Source organism: Lontra canadensis, unplaced genomic scaffold (genome assembly GCF_010015895.1).
Source record: "Lontra canadensis isolate GAN:19392208 unplaced genomic scaffold, GSC_riverotter_1.0 scaffold14, whole genome shotgun sequence".
NCBI classification, from domain to species: Eukaryota; Metazoa; Chordata; class Mammalia; order Carnivora; family Mustelidae; genus Lontra; species Lontra canadensis.
Genome location: NW_022631008.1, coordinates 19,229,220 through 19,251,365, shown reverse-complemented (window position 1 = coordinate 19,251,365; position 22,146 = coordinate 19,229,220). Strand labels below are relative to the sequence as shown.

At 32.2% G+C, this 22,146-nt stretch overlaps 1 protein-coding gene across 5 annotated transcripts in view; it reads right to left on the bottom strand.

Annotated features, from left to right (window-relative positions):
• Positions 1-2,204: 2,204 nt before the first annotated feature.
• The window catches only part of GRIK2 (glutamate ionotropic receptor kainate type subunit 2), a 638,416-nt gene continuing 618,474 nt past the window's right edge, over positions 2,205-22,146 (bottom strand). For 2 of the 5 annotated variants that reach the window (XM_032858207.1, XM_032858208.1), the window contains 2 exons: positions 16,605-16,855; positions 2,205-3,919 (listed from right to left, as the gene is read on the bottom strand). In XM_032858207.1, the coding sequence (XP_032714098.1) occupies positions 3,755-3,919; positions 16,605-16,855 (416 nt within the window). In that variant the 3' untranslated portion in view covers positions 2,205-3,754. Of the gene's footprint in view, positions 3,920-6,271; positions 6,411-8,052; positions 8,140-16,604; positions 16,856-22,146 lie in introns of all 5 variants that reach the window. The other 3 variants (XM_032858209.1, XM_032858210.1, XM_032858211.1) reach the window with 3 other exon arrangements.

Here is a 22,146-nt window from a genome sequence, read left to right as displayed (position 1 = left end):
ACATTGGAACAGTGTGATTCAAATTACAGATACATTCGGTATTGTCATGGTCAAAATCCTCACTGCCATTGTACCATCTTTTAAACCTGAAAAGATAATTCTCAGGGGAGCCTAGTCCATATTGTCATTCATACTTTGCCTTCCTTAATCAGACACAGATGAAGTTCTTCTTGTATATTCTGTGACCTGTTTCCTGAAACAACCAGGCACTCTCTTCTATGACAGTACTCTGCTTAAATTTACCTTTCAGAGTTGGAGGTGAGCAGCAGTAAGCCTACAACCTATGTCCGGGGAACAGTTTTTGGTGCACCCAACAACCAGATGTTGTGATACTGTGATGCTGCTGTACAATTGTATACGATTTGTTGTATGCATATTTCATAATAAACAAGTATTAAAAAGTATCATTGTGCTAAAATACTTTTAAATCATTAGTGTTTAATATATATGCCCATTCAATAATAACAAGAAACTTGTATAAAAATGTAACTGAGTTTCAAAATTTAGAAACATTTTAATTAATAAAATATCCTTATCCAAGTTACTGTATTTGTTAGATAAAATATACCCACTTGATGTTCTCATAGTGGTTAGGGTTGTTCATCTGTAAATATGTGAATAGCTCCTTGGTATTCCCCTAGTTGTTAGGGTTATTCAGCTGTAATATATATATATATACGTTACAAATAGAGATTTGTGTGTGTATATACATATACTAATATAAATCATTGGTATTTTCATCTGGTTAGGGTCATTTAGTTATGGCATATGTAAATATATCCCCCCTCGTCTTTCCTAGTTGCTAGAGTTATTTGTGGTATATGTACCTCCATTGATTACCTGAAGTTGTCACATTATGTTCTTAATTGTAACACGTGTTCTCATCCTTCCCTTCTTATAGTTTAAGTGTTTTGCTAGAGAATAATGCTTACTTCAATATACTATCTTCCCAGAAAGTGGACACATTTTTTTTCACTGGTTGAAATTATTTTGAAAGTAATCAAGATTTTATTAAGATCAAGAACAGTATCTCAAAAAAAATAGTATCTCGCATATGCCTAAGCACCTAATAATTAGGGAAATATCTGTTTTGGCTTTAACGAAACCGTTTAGGAAATTAATAAAAATTAAAATTACACAGTGTTTATATATCCTAAATTACCATTAGAGTAAAAATACAGCAGTTTTTTTACACTTTTCAAAATGGTTAAATTTAATATTTGAATAAAATAATTGCCACATTTTACAATTGAAATAATTATTTCTTGACTACTTAAAAAAAATTAAAGTTGTCATTTCTGGCCTATTATTAAGTTTGTTTAATATAATGAAGAATTGAACTTAAAAAATGCTTTAAAATATGATTAGAGTCTGATTGATAAAAAACTTAATATCATACAAAATCTGAACATTTTTATGAGATATGTTGAAGCTATTTACCATGTAAAAAAAACAATGCTGAGATTTTTAATAGTGGCTGTGTAACTCTCCAAAATTAAATCTGGGGACAAATTATCATTGAAATATGAATTTTAATTGAAAAAAGCTGACACTAGAAATTTTGAAAATACTTGGGCATTTAATTTTTAATTTAATCAGATATTAGCAACTTGATTATGTAACTTCTATGAGTTTAAAAAATACAGAACTTTTTCTTACTTATTTATTTGTTTATTTATTTATTGGGTCACCTGTCATTAAAATGGTTACCTTTTTTTGCTTTAAAGAAATTCTGATAGGATGTTAACATCTAAACCACACCATTACTAAATATTGGTATTGAGCTTATCTTCTCTCCTTTTGCTGAGTTACACTGAATTATCGATGCACAAAGGAATTCTCAAATTGGACATAAGTTGAACTTCAAATATCATATAAGTAAACACCATACAGTCTTACATAACCCTATTGAATATAGTCAATATCCACTCATAGAGGAAGCAAGATCATGACTGCTGCTTCTGGAACTGCTATTTTTCTCATTTAAACTATCCTAAACTGAAAGATTCCAAGTTCTATCCCAGTCCAGCTTTTCCTACATCTGTTGTAGTTCATCACTGAGCCTTTTTCTCTTCTTTTCTCCAGGCAGTTCAGAAGCGGCCATCCTTGATGACCTAGAAGACTTCAGGAAGTGGACTCCCCCTCGAGCAATGAACATATTGTGCATTCTTATACATATACAAGAGAAAAATGAAAGTCAAAGCTGAAAGTAAAATGGACATAATTTTAATGATTTTTTTTAAATTTTGTGCATTGGATTCAAACAGCAAACTGTGTGCACTCAACTGTTATCACAATGTTGTCAAGAGGTCTGTGTCTTTTACCATTTTACACACAATTGTTCATTACAGTATGTTTTCAGCCTCGTGGAAACCCGGGGTGTGGCATGGTAAGCAGTGGTGGTAGTGCACCTAGCTTTTATATTATCTAACTTGAAAATATTTCTCTTCTATGATTCCTTTTTTTCTTGATAAAAATAGTTTTCACCAAACGTTGGTGGTGCACACGCACTACCATACATGCTTGACATCACACCCCTGACAGGAACACATGTTCTTATTTTGTTGATAAAAAGTATTACAAAAATTTCCATACAAAAACTATTTTCATAGAAATCTTGCATTTCCACAAATAAACCTGAACATTTTTTTGAAAAAAACTGCTCAAGAATTTTGTTCATTTAACATTGTGACTGTATTGATAAATGCAGTCCACTTCAAAGTTCTCCACACATACTTTTCTATGGTTGACCAGTCCCCTTTCTCCTTTCACCGAGATCTGCCCAGGCTCCATCAAGTTCATTTATAGCAGGAACGAGGGTTTAGGTTAACATAGCTGAATGTTAGAACGAAGGCTTCAGTCTTCCACATAACCATCGATACTCAGCCCTCTTTACAACTTACGACAAAGATTGCAAAACATCATCCTTTTTAATTCAGAATCTCTGAACCAACTGTTGCTTTTTTATTCTTGGGACGGGGTTGGGGAAAAGGTGTAAAGGGATAGGTAGGGATCTGGTAGAGTTGTATGTTAAATCTCCTGCCTTAGTAAATTTAAGAAAAAAACATTATTGCCTTAGTAATTGACATTTCTCTCTTAATCAGTGACACAGACTGTCAAAAGAAAGAAAGAAAGAAAAACACTGATGAATATTTGCTTTATATTCCACTTGCCATGAAATTCAGATTTGTTTTGCATTACATTTTTTTTCACATCCTATAAAAACATATCGTCTATTCAGATGATCATTATACTGAGTAGCTGGGAACTAGGAACATCACCACCTCTATTATCTGGGTGTCAGAAGACTGTACTGTTTCTTCTAACACTACAGTTTTTGCTGATTCCAAGTATTTTTATGCTTAATGATTTTTTTTTTTTAAACGGTTACCCTTGGGGCATTGATATTCCACTTCCTGGCAACAGTTGGACTTCAAAAGGAACCTGTAATTTCTCACTGGACTGCATTTGAAACCAGCCACAAAATGCGCATGTAACATTCACTCAAAAGAAGGGAGGAACCCATGATAAACAGTGTAACCCAGTGTAACTTGGTTGATCCATGATGCTTGTAAATCAAGTCTGATCATTGCAACTGCTAGGATCACAGAGTCTCTAGTTCATAGACACAGCGGCATGAGGTAACTCATTTTATTTTGCACAGGTTGCATATTTCCACAGGAAACATTCTCGCTAAATTGTTTGGAAAAAAAAAAAGACGACAGTTTGTGCTTGGGTGTTGGGCCTCCCAGCTTTATGCCATGGTTTCTTTACCTGGCAACCTTCTGTCGTTAAATGTGTGCATGTTGATGACTTCTTCTGTTTTCACAATAACCGGGGCCTGTGGCTTGTGTCTCAACCGACGCTGACACTTCAGGGACATTCTCAGCTCTTCCACCATGGCGCTACAGAAGGACCTCTAAGAATAACACAGAGAATGAGATATTACAAAACAGATCAGCTGCAACTGCTCAGCAACAATATGAAAATCACTTTCAAGAGGCTTGTCAACATAGCAGCCTTGAAGGTTTGAAAACTTTCATTATAGAAGTGATAGCGGTTGTTGCACTTATAACATACAACGCGTGATCATTAAAGTATCTTAGTAAAGTGGGCTAGTTTAAAGAAAATCTCCACCTGATAGTGATATAAACTGCCAACAAGGAATGCATAGAATATGTCTATGTTGAATAGGGTTTTCAGATGTAAAATTGATCAACATTGTAAAATATAGATCTACCTTAAAATTTAAATACAAACACATATACACAAATCAAGCAGAAATCCATTCTTGATCTTTTAACAGATTAGAAGAAATGTCCTACTTTTTCAGATCACAACATGACATATGAAAATTTTCTTTAAACATGGATTCTTCATTGTGCATCTCAAAACAGAACAAGAATAGTACTCACACATTTAGACATAAAAACATGGAAAATTTCTGGTATTCAGTATATCTTTGTGGGATTGTGCCTATAAAACTATTGATGATGATTACAAACAAATATGATTTAATCATGAAATGACAAACTGTAACACATTAAAAGTACATGAACAGATATTAACTTTTTTTGGTCAACATCAGCTTGATAACTGAAAGCTGACAAATTTTAATTTATCCCATCAAGAAAAAAATGACCCTAAAATATTATTTTTAATTCCCATTTCATTGGCAATAGATTTGCTAGAAATTCTGTGTATCTGGGGCTCATTATTACACATTCCTCATGATTCCTATTACAGAGTCATATATGTGAGACAAAATTTTTATTAGTCTTCTTCCCCAACAAATTGAGATACACGTGTTTTAGTTACATATAAATCAGATTCATGAACCAGTTGCATATTGTAGTTGCAATTCAGATGGGCTGAGACTTTAGGCTCTTTCTGTGCAAGAACTAAAAATATGGACAATGACCAAAAATGTGAACAAATATGAAAAATTTACACAATTCCAAAAGGAGATATGAAAACATAATGGAATAAACCTAATCTAATTAGCATGTATAGACTTTTTTTTTGCTTTAGGTGTTGCTGCTTTATTGTTTATCAGCTTAGGCTAATTCCAAATAATATTTAATAACATATATGTGGTTTATTTTTTAATATTTTGCATGCATAATCTTTTGTGACACTCAAAATAATACTTTGAGTTAAAGTAAGCATCTCTGTGACAGAAAACTGATTCAGAGAAAAGGGAAGCCACTTTCTACAGTTCATACCTGAGATGCCAGTAAGATATCCTGATAACCCAATTTTGTGATTTTTGACCCTGTCTTTGTATCTTCTTGTCCATTCCTGGCCTTATCCTCATTTCTCTTTTATGGGTTCCTGAACAGTTTCCTTAGTGGTCTTCTCAACTCTCTATCTGGGAACTTCCTTTCCAAAAGGCTCACAGACACCAGAAAAATCTATTTTTAAACCTGTTATTAATAACATTTCTTTGTCTAAGAAACAAGTAAAACCTAAATCTGTTCCCCCACCCCTATTATATCTTCTCTGATTTAGCTTTCCTCCTTCCTCTTCACCCTCTCCATTTCTTTTTTCTATACACACACTCTTTCTCTGCTTGGACCTCCAGGGTTTTTCTCCTTTGCTTTTCCCTGCTCTAGGAGCCTGCAGAGTTCTTTCATCCTTCATACCAATCCAACTTTACCCCTTTACCTCAGGACATGATTCACTTTTTAACTTCTTCAGAAATCACTTTCCAACTGACCAGGCTCATTATTTTCACTCAATTTGGTTTTGTCCCTTTAGTATTTTGCACTTATTATCATGTTTTTCTATCTGGCCTCAGGGACTTCAATGTATCCCTGTCACTAAATTGTAAAGAGCAGAAATCAAGTTTTCATGGCACTGACTGAACACACGTGTATTCTTTAAACTTCGACTAGATTTTAACTATAGCTACACATGACCCTAATATTTGAATTCTTACTTAACAATCCGTTTAATTCAATTGCTTAAGAAAGTTTTTTCAGAGGCTCGGTAAAATGCATGTATTCAAGAGACCTGACTAATCAAGGTAAAACTTTTGGTATTTGTTTAATAATATTAAATTAGTAAAGATATTAATTTATTAGTACTTATAATGGGTGATGATTAAATGCCACACATGAATTCCCCATTAACTTCAGTTACTGCCATGCATTATTTATAATGTGTTAAATTATACAGTTTAGAAGTTCATGAACTATATTTCTATTAAAGGATTTATATGACACCTGACAGCCAGTATATGGACACAGTGTTTCTCATTGCTTAATACCTACTATTAGATGTACTTATTAAGAACATGATGATAATGATGATGAAGATGGTGATGATGACAACACTGTAGAAATGGAAAAATCTGACTCCAAAAGGGGGAAGAATACATAGTCTTGAGGTAACTTAGTCTTGGCTCTCTGTTGAAACATTTAACAGAAGAATTGATTAGATAATATAACAAGGTCAGAACCTGATGCCATTGACACTTTAAAATGTTATAGGATGTGAATAACGTTGAATTGTTTGAAATAAGCCTTCATTTAAAATGAATAAATGTCCCATATGTTAAATAATTGATCACACCCTCTTCTTGGCAAATTCGATTTGTAGACATTTTGAATATAATTAGTTTCAAAAAATAATGGCATAGATATATTAATTAATTTTTTGTCCATACTAAGAGAGTGGCCTATACAACTGATTTCCTATGGATAAAAAGTCTTATATATATGCATCCAAAGATGAAATGACTCAATTTTATTTCTAGTAAGTTAAAGAGTAAACTGAACTTAGTACCCTACAATTAACTTCACACTACAAATAAAGTCATATAAAGTTCTTTTTAGATAATTTTATATATTGTATAACATTTATAATGCTGCATAATATAAAATGTAGGTAAGAAACCTACATCAAAGATCACAATATTTTCATCTTTTATAAATTAAATTGTCTTAAATGGATTATATTTACAAATTTAGAAACTCTGGAAATTATAAACATGTAACCCCACCATTACCGTTTTAGGTTTTGTCTATTCTACAAAGCTATTAGAAAGTGAACATTTTAATCAAACAGGCTTTAATCAACCAAACAATAGCTTTGGTTATTTAATGTCAAATTACTACTTTTATTACATTTTTTTTCTCTGAATGAGCTGAATTTTGCCAGTTCTCTTTTGATATATCACTGTCCATTTACCTAAGAAATAGTTTTATTTTAGGTTACTAATAAAGTCATTGGGAGACCACAGGTTCTCTTTTCACATGTAGAATTATTTCTAATCTTTCACAAAACCATGAAAACCTTAAGACCCAAGCAAGAGTTTAACAACAACATGGGAAATTTAAACAATTTAATGATATTATAAAGTACTGTTCATTTGTGACACCAGGCAAATACATGTTCTTTACTTTTTTTAAGCTTTACAATGCAAATTGCATATTGTAATCTATGTTAAGAATCTAAAGTTGAAACTATAGATACACTTGTGGATTATAGTTGTTTCTCTGTACTGTGTGTGGCCAGAAAATTACTATGTCTAACTTTTAAATAAAGTTCTAATGTTGTCATTCAAGAGACAATGTCTTTCCTACTTGATATAATAATTGGAATTTTGAAAAAACGTCTCTTTGTTGAACTGTGAAATAAGGCTTTGAAAAACCCAAGGACACTTAACAGGAGTCTCCTGACTTGTAATAAAAAAGAAGGAAAAGCAGGAGGGGGTGGAGGGGGAGGAAGGAGGAGGAAAAGAGAAAGGAGAGCAGAAGAAAGAATTAAAAAAAATGAGAGCAACAGAAAGCGAAGAAATGAAGGAGGGAATATGGGATGGAGGGAGGAAGTCAGGCAAAGACAAAGCAGGGAGGAAGGCGGGTGGGAGAAAGAAAAAGAAACTATGTTGCTTTTTTTTTTCAAGTCACTTTTCCTTAAGAATGGAAAACCACAAGTTGTGTCATTAAATAAGGTAAGTTTCTTAGGGTGAAAACAACCACAAAAATGTTTCTCCACATTAATATAACAGACTACAAAAAGAAAAAAGAAAGGCACAAGGATACTAACCATTATTAAAAACCTCTTTTAGTAAGTTTCAAAAGTTTACTAAACAGTGTCTGGATGGTAGGGTGGCACTAACCATATAGAAGATTCCTGAAAATGAAAATTTAAATCTTTGAGCTGTTAGCATGTATAATTGCATTTAAATTAGTAAAACTCATTATCAAATTTACTATATTTAATGAGGCAACCTGTATTTACACATCGCTAATTCTAGAAATGATGAAGGTCTGGAAAACTTAAAAGTATAGATTTGGCTATATTTACATTGTTTTTTTTTAACAAAGCTGTATTTTTTTATTTTGAGTATAATAAGACAACATAATAATCCACAGGAAAATGTTCTCAAGAATATCATTATTGGTGTATAGAATAATTTATTCTTAATAGCTTAACTTTCTAATTTATTGATGTGTTTATATGATCACATGATGTGACAGCACTTGGCAAAGCACATGATTTTTTAAAAAGTACAAATCTAGGTGTAAATATGTTCCACATTGAACACTGGCATAAACTACATTTTTAAGTTAAGATCTTTATATTTAGCGATGTCTCTTTGAAAAAACAGAAACTGATGAAAAATAACCAATTTGAATTTTTAAACTCTGAAGCTCGTCACTTCTATGTTGAATATATGTAGTCATTTATTTCCCAAAGGCAAAATAATCATAAGATATTATGCACTGTGTATTTATATTTTAAGGAGGAAACTATTTTATATGTCTTGCTATTCTATTCTTTGATAGTATAAAATGAACTAAGTGAGACTCCAATATCCATTCAGGATAATTTCCAACCATTTTTGCATATAGTTCCTATTGGAAATCCCACCAAAACATCTTCAAGCTACCTTATCAGATTGTAGCTCAATATTCTAACATACACTAGCATATATTAACTAAACTTATTTTGTGTTTGTCCTTTAAATTGTTAACTGAGTATGGATAGCCAGTCCATTCTCAGATACTTTTCTAATTAATTTCTGAGGCCTTAGGCCATTTGACCAAGAATTCAAAGTCACATGTCATAAAGACAAATTGGAACAGTCACTGTGGATCCCCGCATAAAATTATCCCACATTACATAATAACTAAATCAACTAAATAATAACTAAAATGGCATAAAAGTATATAGAACATAATCAGTGATATTTTATATAAATATTGCTGTATTAAATGAGGAAAATACTTGTCATTTAATATGACATATTCCTTTTGATTTATACTCTTTTTAAATGACAAGATTTTTAAAATATCAAAGAGCTAATGATATACATCAGAAGCATAAATTGACTTCAGGCTATATGAATGTAACAGTGAAGCAATGAGAGATGGAAAATGACTAGTTAAGACACTCATGTCAAAAATGTATATAGCATCTTTGATCTGATACTCAGTTCCAGAGAAGCTCTCATTTTGGGGAAAAAAAATGTTATTTAGATTAGCTGCGCACTGTCAGACGGGACCTTTTACCATCAGGTTTGGCCATGATCTTATTACATCATCACTTTAATTTTACAGCTAGAGAAACTCAAACTCAAGAAGTCACATTATCGACCCAAGGTTATGCATATAACTGGTATCAGAGCTCAAAGAAGAGTGCTGTCCTCCTGACTAACATTCTATGAACGCTTTTCTTATATCAGCCCACCTCCTGAACACTGACTTGAATTTCAGTGGAACCTTTTACCTGGACTCTGTTCTTAATCAATGTCAATTTTTGAATAGTAAGTAATAAATCAGACAAAAAATATGGGGCAAAAAGAAATACATTTTTTAATGAATAAAATGACAAAGCATCCTATGCTTTAGGAGGGGTTATTTTACAATGATAAACTTAATGAAAGATGAAAATATTCTCAGAAACCTTGACTCTTACAGAAACGGTTTACTGAATATCTTTATATTGCATTTAGCAAATACAGTGAGTCAGAGAAAAATGAAGCACCATTATACATTTTTACACTTCCTCTACTTAAGCTCGAAAAATCAATGAATAAGGTCTGACAAGATTCAACACCACTTTAGTCAATACAGCTATGAAATGCATTTTAAGAAAAAGCAATGTTAATCATCACTTTCTTGCTAGCAGTCATAATTGATACAATTTTCAACAAAACATATAACATCCAAATATCTAATGCTGAATTCCAGGAAAGCTCTCTCTTTTTAAGATCCAGCAGTTAAAATGCATCAGCTTTATGAATAATAAGTATATTATAGCAATAACTTCTTATTACACACCAGACATATACAGAAGACTCAATGTATGTTAACTATCTTAATTTTTAAAACACTTTCACTTATGGTGTATTCATAACCCATGTATTTGTTTATATTAAGAGATATATAGAAAGGTTAAGTCATTTTATCCAAACTTGAAAAAAGTTGAGAAAGGAGCCCAAATCTTTTTTTTTTTTTTTTTAATTCTAAAACTCATGCATAATTGTCTGGGAAAGTGAAATAACTAGACAGTGCTTAAGATTAAAGCCCACAATCTGTTTATCTAATTCAAACTCTCACTCTACATATTGCATCGATGCAACTTCAAGAAGAAAAATAATCAGGAAAAATAGTTAAATATTCTACATCCATTCTGTGCAATATGCTATAGCTTCGAAAGTGTGAAAGTAGACATCTTTGACTTTGGGAAACACTTGACCCTTGAGACACTTATCCTAATGTGCACAATATGGATAATGATATTCGCATCGTTCTCAGGGTAACTTTGTATTCAAACGAGATGGTATTCTTTAGAAACTCTTAAGTCATTTATAAAAATAAGGTAGTAAAATTATTATCCATTCAGCTACAATCTTAATTTTAAAACGTCACTTATGTGCATAAATAGAGACTGGCTTAATCACTAACTAATGACTTAAAAATCCTTTAGGTGATTTGGAACTAGATTAGTGAATAACATAAAGATTGGCATCTCACTTTTAAGTCTGTTTTGATATTTATATTTAAAAACATTTTTAAAAACCATCCAGGTAATTCTTATATAGGTCATTTGTAGAAATTAAGGGACGCTCTGCTCTTAGACAAAGGCAGTAACATAAAAACAATACAAAAGGGACTATTTGTCTAAAGTCTATTTTCAACTTTTAATTTCTAATAGCAACATGCTTTGTGGCTAATTTATTATACTGTAAATAGAACTTCTAACTTCTAAAAAGCTAAATGCAGTTAACTTTCCAAAGCACAGCTGTTCTGTGGTTTGTTGATAGGCATTACTTGCAAAAGGTAAATATTGAAATAAAATCTTTACTGATGATTTATAACCATGTTTGCCTTCCTATGCCTTGTCCAATAAATGGTCTCTTTTAAAAAGCATTGTTGCTGATAGAACAAATTCTTTAGCATTCTGAAAGCGACAACCTGTTTTCATTCTTCTGGTTCCATGAAATACAGATCCAACCAGCTTTGAAAAGTGTTTTCCTTTTAAATATCTTTCACCCAGGATCCCTAGTTTTACAGCATTAAACTAACCCACTCTGACTTTTTCTTTGTTTTTCCTCCAAATTGTACTGTTTTCATTCACTGGTCCTTCTAGTATGAGTTACAGCTTCCTTCTATATTTGTTATTCAACTATAGATTGAGGAGCATTGTATGTGCCCTTCAAATTTTTTTTTTAACTTTCAGCATCTGGAAAAACATCATTATTTAGAGATTACTTGGAATATGACATACCAGCGTTCTATAATACAAATAACAACATTGACTAAAATGTACTACATCCTGGAAAACAACAATACCAAGTAGTTCTTAAAATGTACTTCAATCATCTTAAAGGAAAGTTCAAATCAATACAAATTCAATATCTGAGCAATAAATTGTCTATTTTTCTAATTCTCAGACATTTTGACTAAATATTGTTAAAACTTAAGTAATAAGAAAGAATATGTTTGCTGCTAAGTCTGTGTCAGGAAACTCAGAGATTCTTGTTCAAACTGTTCAATAAAAACCATTTTTACAAGCAAATCCATTTTCAATTGCAGGGAAAGAAAATATTTCTGTATATAAATCAGACAAAAAATTAAACTGTGTAAGTTACATTATTATTCTTTCTGGAAATCAGAAGTCAGAAATATGTACATCTTAAAAAAGAAGACACGTTAAAATATTTAAGAAATGGTGAATGATTTTAAACATGAATTGAACCATAATTCAGTCATAAAATAGTTTAGTTAAAATTAAAATAATTATTATCACTTCAAATTCTAAAACCAGCATATTATCATACATATGATCAGAGAAAACAAAACTTTGTATCTTAAATAGCTTTCTTCAGTTTAAGTAGACTTAGCGAGGGGAAATAGGACCTTTGAAGCAAATCCACATGACCTGAAATTCACTGACAATTGTCTCAGATGTATAATAGTTTCTTGGATTGTTACTGAGTGAAACTTAAATACTAATATTTTTTAAATCAGGGAACAGGAAGGCAAGAAGAAAATCAATTACAAAATGTAAGTATTGATTAGTTACTTTTTCAGACACATTCAGAATGGAAAAACATTTTGAGGATCTTTCCAAATGGTCAAGTTACATTTTGGAAAAATCAGAAAAATAAATACCTCCTTATTTTAAAAGTCCAAATAAATGAAAAGCAATGTATCTTTGATGTATTAATATTTGCATCAAATAAAAACCACGAAGTATTATCAAAACTGTAATACACCATCTTGTGGTTATCTGAAAGGAATGCAATTTACGGTTTTTGAAGTTTCAGGGGCCATGTATTTCAGCATTTTCTTCTGCTTTCAGTTTTAACCTTTCTTCATTTAAAAATTATACTTTCTTACACTACTCCTAATTATCAAAAATATAAAAAAGTTATAGTCATCAATATTGTATCTGGCAGCCTATTTAGATAAAGATGGGAAATTTCATTTTTTTTCTAAATTCTGTAATACTATAGCCTAAAGAAAGAAGCAAGAGAATAGAGAAAGAGAACAGAAGAGAGATAGCAAAGAATATTCGGTCCAGGATTATGAGTAATGTATCATTGCTTACATTCAATGTGCAAAATATAATTCCTTGCATGTTCAGTTCTCAATAAATAAGTACTGAGTAAATGAATGATCACAAATATTTACCTACCTTTAAAATTTAACAAATGTAGTTAAAGTCACAATTGTAAGTATAAATAAACTGTGAATTTTATATGTCCTCATGCATATCCTGTGATAAATCTAGGAATAATTTATGGTTAATTTTAATAAATTAAATAATGTGTTAAACGAACTATAGAGTTCAATTAAATAAAGTCTTTTCCTTAAGAAAAATAAAAAAGAATTGAGTCCAAGAACTGGACTTACCACAGTAAATAAAAATGGGTCACTTCTAATAAATCCATAAGAATTTATTTTATAAACACAGTTCATTTGAACTATATAGAAACATAGTTCTTTTTTATTCTTTATGATATACTTTTCTAAATCGTTTCCTGGCATCAACTTCATTATTAATCTGAATAGATAGAAGGAAAATATAAATAAGTAAGTAGATGATAGAGATAGATCATCCTTTTGGGACCTCGGAGATATAAACCAACAATGCTATGTCTTTGTCCTAAAGGAACTGAGAGTCTCATAGGGAGAGAGGCATCCACACATAGAAACCAGTATCAATAAAATAGTGTGCTAAGGGAGAATGGAGATGTGCATAAGCTTCACAGAGAAAAGGTATCCAGACTTAATAATTGATGTGGTTTAAAATGGACAAAATGCCTTCCTAACTTTCTCAAAGGGGTAGGAAATGTTTTTGAAATGATGATGGTACCTGAAATCACCTAAGTGGAAAAAAAATAAAAAGTAAGATGCACATCATAGTTTTTTCCACTGGAATAAGAAATGAATACCCAACACCAGCTTCTGGAATTAGCTGTGTCCTGTGCACACATCCATTACATCTATTGATTAAGGAAAGCTTTCTGGGCAAGTTGATACCTAGTCTTGAATGACAACAGTCTAAAATGACTAGTAGGAGTTTGCCAGACAGAAAAATGGCCAAGATTTGTTTAAGTCAAATGGAAGAAGATTTGAAAAAGCCAAAGACCTTGGAAAATTGGAAGTAATTTAGTTTGACTAAAATAAAGGTACAAATTGGGGAAAAACAAAAAATTGAACTATAATGGTAGACAGGGGCATCCTGACGTGCCTCATCTGCTAAGCTAGGGAATTTGGATTTCATTATGAAACTATGTGGAAACAGAGTGTGAAAGCATTGGAGAATGTGACTAATAATCCTCACATAATATCAACACAGTTGTTTATTCGCTTCATCTGCTTCAGTCAAGAAAGGTACATTAATTTCCTTTCCCTAATTGTTTTAGAAGATCATGCAGGTCCATAGAAATTCAAGAAAGCTGAGTTTCAACTAAACTAGGTTTTTATAGTAAGTATGCAGAAGGTTATTTTAGAGAATTAAATCCCTACATTCTTTGTTTTTGGGTTGTTTTATTTTCTTTTTAGCAGAAAACTTATAGGCTAATTGTGCATAAAGACACAGCCTATGTAAATCATATGACTAGGACACAAAGTGACAAGGGCAATAGGATACCACATGTATCAAGAGAGTAATTCATTGGTTTTAACACTGAGCTCTAACTGAAAGAAAATCATTGCATATGGAGATTTGAGATTCCAATTAGAAAACCTAAATTCCTTCTGTAATTTTTGGACTCATTTTAAGTATTAACTAACCAAATGACACATTTATTGCCAAATTATAGTAAAAATGGAAATTGATGAGTTAATGTTTTTTTTGTCTTTGATTCATTCTTTGAATTTGATTTCACAACTGATTTTGACACTACAGAAAGGATCATAATAGAAAAAACATATCTCCCTGATAAGAGGAATTTGAGAGGCAGAGTGGGGGGTTTGAGGGGTAGGGAAGGAAAAAAATGAAACAAGATGGGATTGGGAGGGGGACAAACCATAAAAGACTATTAATCTTACAAAACAAACTGACGGTTACTGGGGGGAGGGGGGTGTGGAGAGGGTGGTTGGGTTTTGGACATTGGGGAGGGTATGGGCTATGGCGAGTGCTGGGAAGTGTGTAAACCTGGCAATTCACAGACCTGTACCCCGGGGCAAATAATACATTATATGTTAATTTTAAAAAATATTGAGACTATTTGTTGATCACACCGGTGCAACAAATATTTGATTTAGCCCAAGTCATCAGACATAAACATCTTGAATGTTGTGGGGAAATAAATCATATGATTTTCTAAATTCTTCAAACTTTTGAGTTGGTAATTTTATTCATGGGCAAAAAGAGACCTTCAAACTACTCATTTATAAAAATATTATTTCTCAATGTTAAATACTATAGTCAAGTAAAAATATACAAATACTGTATCCAAAATTTTGATTCCAGAAAGGAGAAGTAATTGCAACTAAATTACCAAAGACAGAAGAAAATGTTTTTGTTTTCCAAAAATAGTTTTAAAGTTATCCGTGTTCAAAGAATATTAGCAAAATATATTTACCTTATATTAATATATGACATTATCCTTAATTTCATATGTTTTCTCTTCATATTTACCAGTAACAGTTCAAAAACCTCTTAAATATGAAAGAGAATATAATCTCACTATGACACAGGGTCTAAAGGTTAAGCCCTACAAAATTTTTTTATTAAAAAAAACAAAAGAGATGTTTATATACAAAAAATAAATGAGGTGCTAGAAGATTTAAAAATGGTAAAGCAGTATTTCATGTTCAGAGCTACAAAAAGTTTCATGTACTTTCATCTGAGAGAATTTTCTATAAATATCCCTTATATTTATAGAACTGAAGAAATTATAGCACTAGAAATATATAATTTGAAGGAGATTCACAAATTTTTCAAGAATGAAACATAAAGACATTTGTACAAAAGACTAAGTATATTAAATTCTCCAGAAAAAAATGCCATAGTCTCAGTATATTTGAGGTTTATAAATATTCTTCTAAAGATTCTGGTGCCAAGGAATAAAGGACTTATTAAATGGCAAGAAAGGAACGACAGTATTTCCACACATTTACTAATTTAGAAAATTAACTGTAATTTCCACCATGCAAGTTACAATTCTTTTTTCAATTAGAAAATTATTGGACTAAAAATCTTCAAATAAAAATCTCATCTACCATCTAACTTGAAACCTTCTTCCAGAATGTACTTTAAAACATGTTTTATCTATAAAGAAGTATTCTTTCCTTCATGTTACAATTTTCAATTTTTGCTTCCTTCATTAATTGCATTTCTCCATTGAACTAACTGCAATGAACTTCAAGCAGCAGAAGTTTCTCTTTTTCTCAGGCCTCAATAACAGGAGAAATAGTCACTTGTTCTGAAGCTGGCTTTAATTTAAACATATTCTTTTAAAATAAAAATCACAAGGGTGTTCCTGATTCTTTCTGTGAACCTTCGTTAGCTAACAATTGGCAGAAGACAATTAGCGGTCACCGTTCTAAGCATTACCCTTGCTTGGAAAGATCAAAAATAGTTTGTTTTATTATAACAACAATTGCTTTAAATTGTAAAAAAGTGACATTTACCTTTTCCAATTGAGCGTTTTTTTTGGATTTGTATAAAAACTCTCCCACCGCCACAAAAACTGAGAGCACCAAGCCGGCTGCCAGAACAATGAAGATGCCACCAATGTTTTGAACCCCCAGGGCACTGGCCTCCTTGCTCTCCTCCTCAGGACAGCCATTGCCTCTCCACCACTTCTCCTTCATCATGTGCAGCTTGCCTTCCTCTTGCAGCTGAAGAATTGCTATGGTGATTTTGTCTCTATATGGAGAACCTAAGAAAAGAGAGGGTATGTTAACTCTTTCAAGGAACCCAGAGTTTTATAATTAAAAGTTAACATGATGAGAAGAGGACAGAGCTTTGTTCAAACGCTCCAGAGCATGTCAATTATTTATTTTCGGTAAAGAAAAACAACTGACCAAGGATAGAAATTTACTTTTTTTTTTTAATAATTTTTATTTATTTATTTGAAAGAGAGAGAGATCACAAGTAGGCAGAGAGGCAGGCAGAGAGAGAGGGGGAAGCAGACTCCCCGCTGAGCAGAGAGACTGATGCAGGGCTCCATCCCAGGACCCTGGGATCATGACCTGAGCCGAAGGCAGAGGCTTAACCCACTGAGCCACCCAGGCACCCCAAGGATAGAAATTTAATGAAAGAAGTAATTAACAACATAAAGTAATGTTTCTGATTTTGAAGGATAAAATCATCTCCCTTTAAAAGTCAGGAAATTCAGAGCACTGGAAATTAAGTAAAACCAAAGTAGAAACCTAAAAAAGAAATTGATAAAGTGCAAGGATATTTAGCTAATATATAGGAATCACTCCACACTGAAACAGAACACTGATAAACCAGTAATCTCTCTTTTCAGGAAAGTTGTGGGAAAAGTTGTGTTTCCCAGGATCAACAGGTTGTACTCAGGGGTAGCTAATACTTTGGGAGTGATAGATACTCACTCCTATTTTTTCTTTAATCTGAATAACGGAAATAACAGTCTTCTATAGACTTGGATCCTTCAAAAATCATCATGGTAATACACTGTAAGTTTTTTGGTTTTTTTTTGTTTTGTTTTGTTTTGTTTTAGTTTATTTATTATTTTATTTTTTGGGGGGGAATGTTCTCTCCAGTGGAGGTAACAGTATAAATGAAATTTAGTATTTATGTTGATGGGGGCAGATATTCATCTGAATTAGCTGTTATATGATAATTAATAACTTTTCTAATTAGTTGCCCAAAAGCATAGAATAAAACTCAATGACATGCATCTTTCAACACCTATCCCAAGGGACTGGTGTTACCTCTTTTTCCCACCCAGAAATAGCCTATATCTAAAGTTTCATCTTCTTTCCTAAAACACTATACTGCACATTCCATTTTTCTGCATCTCCTTATTCATAAGTTCTTCTGTTTACAGAAAAATACTAATTTTCAAATTTTGCAACTTTGCTCAAATGCAGAATAGTAGATTATAGCCGCTTGTATACAATTGGCGTGGACGTTCCTAACTATGCTGACACGACAAATCGTTCTGGTACATACCTGGTGTAAGAGCGTCAGGAAAAAGTAAGTAAAACATGTATACACATACAGGTGTGTACCTCCATATGTATAGAGAAGCCACCCAATTACATCCCACTGTTTGCAAGTGTTGCAAAGTAACCGGAACCTCAAGTAATTTAAATTCAGTAACAAGTAGAATCCAGAACCAAACATTAACTAATAACAACATCAACAATAATAATATAATAATAATTCAACAAATTACACTTTAGGGTTTGTGTGCGTGCGCGCGCATGTGTTTAAACAGATCTTTGTATCAGAAGCCCATTTTCTACCAAAAAACTGAGATGATCCATTACTATATTAAGTAAACTGTTGTTCTCACCAGTATTAAAGGTTAGGATAATATCTGTACATGTAAAATTATTGCTTTTTTGAAAAATATATTTAACATGTTCGTTTTTAATCCATTTCCTGCCTTTACAAAATGTCACAATTAAAAAAAAAAACTAGTAAAGCTTTTGCAAAAAATTTCGCAGAACATTGTCATTCAAGGCAGCCATAACTTTTGATAATGCATAAAATCATATATGCAAAAATCTGAAACTCTCGGAAATATTACCATCACACATAGTGCCACAGTAACAGGAAAGGAAAATATTTTTATCTGTGGAATACTATTTTAGCTGTGTACACTGCACGGTTAAGATCAATATTTCCTGTGTTTTGTTTTTTTGTTTTTTTGGTTTTTTTTTACTTAAATATACCTACTGGGACTTATACTAAAACTTTATCTTTGTTAAGAGTGATTAAAAACTTCATCAAGAAACTTTTCTGCCTCATAAGGGACACCACTGTATATTTTGTTTTAACTTGTTTAATATAACAAGACCAACATAGCATCATTCTCTTAGAAAAGTCACACTAAAAGCAGAAAGACAAGGGGAATCATAGAAAGTAAGTAACCTGATGAAAAAGTTGGAGGGATGGTTTACCTAATCCAGGGATGGCTGTTTCTTTAACATAATCCTTAATCTTACTCAGAAGAAATGTGTAGGTATATGGCTTCTGTACATTTTTCCAGTTTTCCTTAAAAGAACCATTATCCATTCCTATATTTAGAACTCAGTATTTTATTTCCATTATACAACTAATTCCTCATGATAATAGAAGAATTTCTGCTTTTTGACTTCTTTGTTGTGTTCTCTTCCATATGCTATTCCAGATGAAAATATTAAATTTAAAATCAATTTAAAATTTTTAAAATCAGTTTAAAAGATTCAGGTCTCAATGGATGAGCCTTGCTCAGTCTACCTTCTACCTTGATCACTAACTGGGCACTCAGTCTAGGTCATCTAGTATTATCATTACTATTATTTACCTTTTAGGATGTGACTTATTTTCCTATGTGCATTATAAACTCTGGAATAGATGATGTTTATCCATGTATATCTATCATTTATCTCTATCATCTATCATCTCAATATTTTTTACATGATTCTCAGTTCTGAATATTTTTTCACATAATAAGGTCTCAACAAATGTTTCATATTATGAGGAGCATATCTGACTGAGGCATTCTTACCATAATGGAAGAGTAACAACCTAGTCCTTTTGGTTTGTCAGATGTGTATTTCAGAACCATAAATTAAGGCCATCTGTTGGGCTATCCAGTTTTCATTAATTCATGGCATCTAACCTAACACCAGCTTCAAGGTCACTCTTACTTTGAATTACCATTCTGATTAACCATGCATATTCTCTGTAAAATAAATATTTGATCGAGGGAAAAAATCCCCTAAAGCAGAATTGCAGTTCATCAAATATACCTTTTAATTGGAAATACAGCAGCTGAAGCAAATTTTGTGCTGATAGTACTTGTGAAAATAGTACTTGTGGCCACATGTGACAAATACCAAATGTGGCTTCTCTTTTAGAAGTACAAGAGTAAACAAAATTTGGGGTGATAGTGACTTGAAAAGTAGACTTCAAAATGGAAAATTCTTGATACAGCTAAGTAGTATTTTTTTTCAGCTAAGTATTATTTTGGGTCAGCTTATTTCTCATCCCGAACAATACTGAAAGAATATTATTTTATTGTCAACCCACCATAACCATTAAACTGCATTAGGATGTTTATTCTAATATCTTCAAATACAATATTCTTCCCCACATTCTTAAAATAAGAAACAGACAAACAGAAGCAACCCACTTTTCAACAAATGATAGATACACCTTGATTTCTTGCTTGGCTGAGCTTACTAATTCTAGCACTTAACAGTAAGCACAAAAATTTCCCATTGCTAGCAAACCTCCCCAAAGCTGTTTTCCAATATAAATATAGTAGTGTGTGTATGGAATTTGGTTTAAATCAAAGCTACAAAGTTAATATACCTCATTTTGAGGTTTTAACAAGATAAAATAATATAAGAAATAATTGATGACAGTAAATCCTTGTCATTTTGTCTTTGATTTAGTTCAAGTAATTATTTTTGTTAAAGAAACAGCAATTCAACAACAAATTATTACTTCTTTGGTACATCATTTGATAATCCTGGGGAAACATTTCTATACAGATACTACTTGAATTCTAAGATGGGCTGAAATTTCATCTCATTGAAAAATCTCAAGGACACGTTGAGAGCAAAAAACAAAAGTATCTTTCATCCTCCTTATGACATGAACAGCCATGGGCCTAGCTCCAATGAAGTGAACAGCCACTAGCTAGATAGATACAGATTGCATTTTGCCCAGACCCCAAACCACCTTCAGTTCATATGCCTGCAAGTGAGGAACCCTGAGAGCACTGAGCAGCTATGAGAGAAGCTGCTTCCAAGGAAGATGTGTATTTTTGCAAGAGGACTCTGAGATTGATTGGAGAACTACTGAGGAAATTGTAAATATGTCTATTATAACACGTACTCTTGCACCTAAAAGTCAATCCTCAAATGCTTAAGGGACAGATAGCCACAAATGAATGAAGAAGCACTTTTGACAAAAATATCTGAAAAATTATAACATCCACAATGGATAACCTTCAGTTCCACTTTTAAAATTTCAACACAGGGCTACCAGATATTTTATTTCATTTTTTTGAGAACACATGAACCATGTTGCCTAAAATTCTCTGCATTAAAATATTGGCAAATAAATCATTTTTTGAAAAGATCTTGCAGGATATGCCAAGTACTTCTTAGAGCTGAATTTAGCCTTTTGATTTCCACTATGCAATCTCTGATTATTGGTTCCTTTATATTCTTGCTCACAATGAGATTTTCTTTGGTTATTTAAAAATGTAGTGCATACTGACAGAACAGGATTATTATGTTTAAAAAAATTTTTTTTCAAGTTGCCAAAAACCCATAAGTTAGGGCAACAAAAAAGTTTATAAATTCTTATGCAGTCCTTGCATTTAATCACCAGTCAGCAGTTTCCTTTGGTCAGTGCTTTAATAGGTAAAAGACTGGTTAGCCCAAAAGATCTGAGGGTGTCTGCTGGAACCCTCAACTTCCATTCTTAAATTACTGTGCTACTGGCAATGTTAAATTTTACGAAATGGCTCCCTGCTTCCTATGCCGAGATGAGTGCAAGGTTGCCATAAATGCACAATAAATTTCAGGTGCTTTTAGAGCTGTATTTCTTTTTATCATTCTTTCCATGATAAAATCTTCCAATACAGATAGAACCAAATCACACTCTCTTAGAGCTTTTGCTTCAGTAGAAGACGGGTTTTATTGCCTCAAAGAACACTTTCCCTCCCATATTTGTTCTTAAGAAGTGCTAGGACAAATTTTACATTTACATTTCAGATTTAATTTTATATTGCTGTATCTGCAGATTTATGTTTTTATTGAATCAATAAGGTTCTTATACAGTACCATAGCATCATTGTTCATTTTCTCTTAGAACTTGTTTCCGTTTGTAACTAAAAAATAACTTCTGTGATTGTTTAATGCCCATTGACCCTAACAAGCTATAAATTTCTTTTTTTTAAATTTTATTTATTATTCGACAGAGAGAGATCACAAGTAGGCAGGGAGGCAGGCAGAGAGAGAGAGGAGGAAGCAG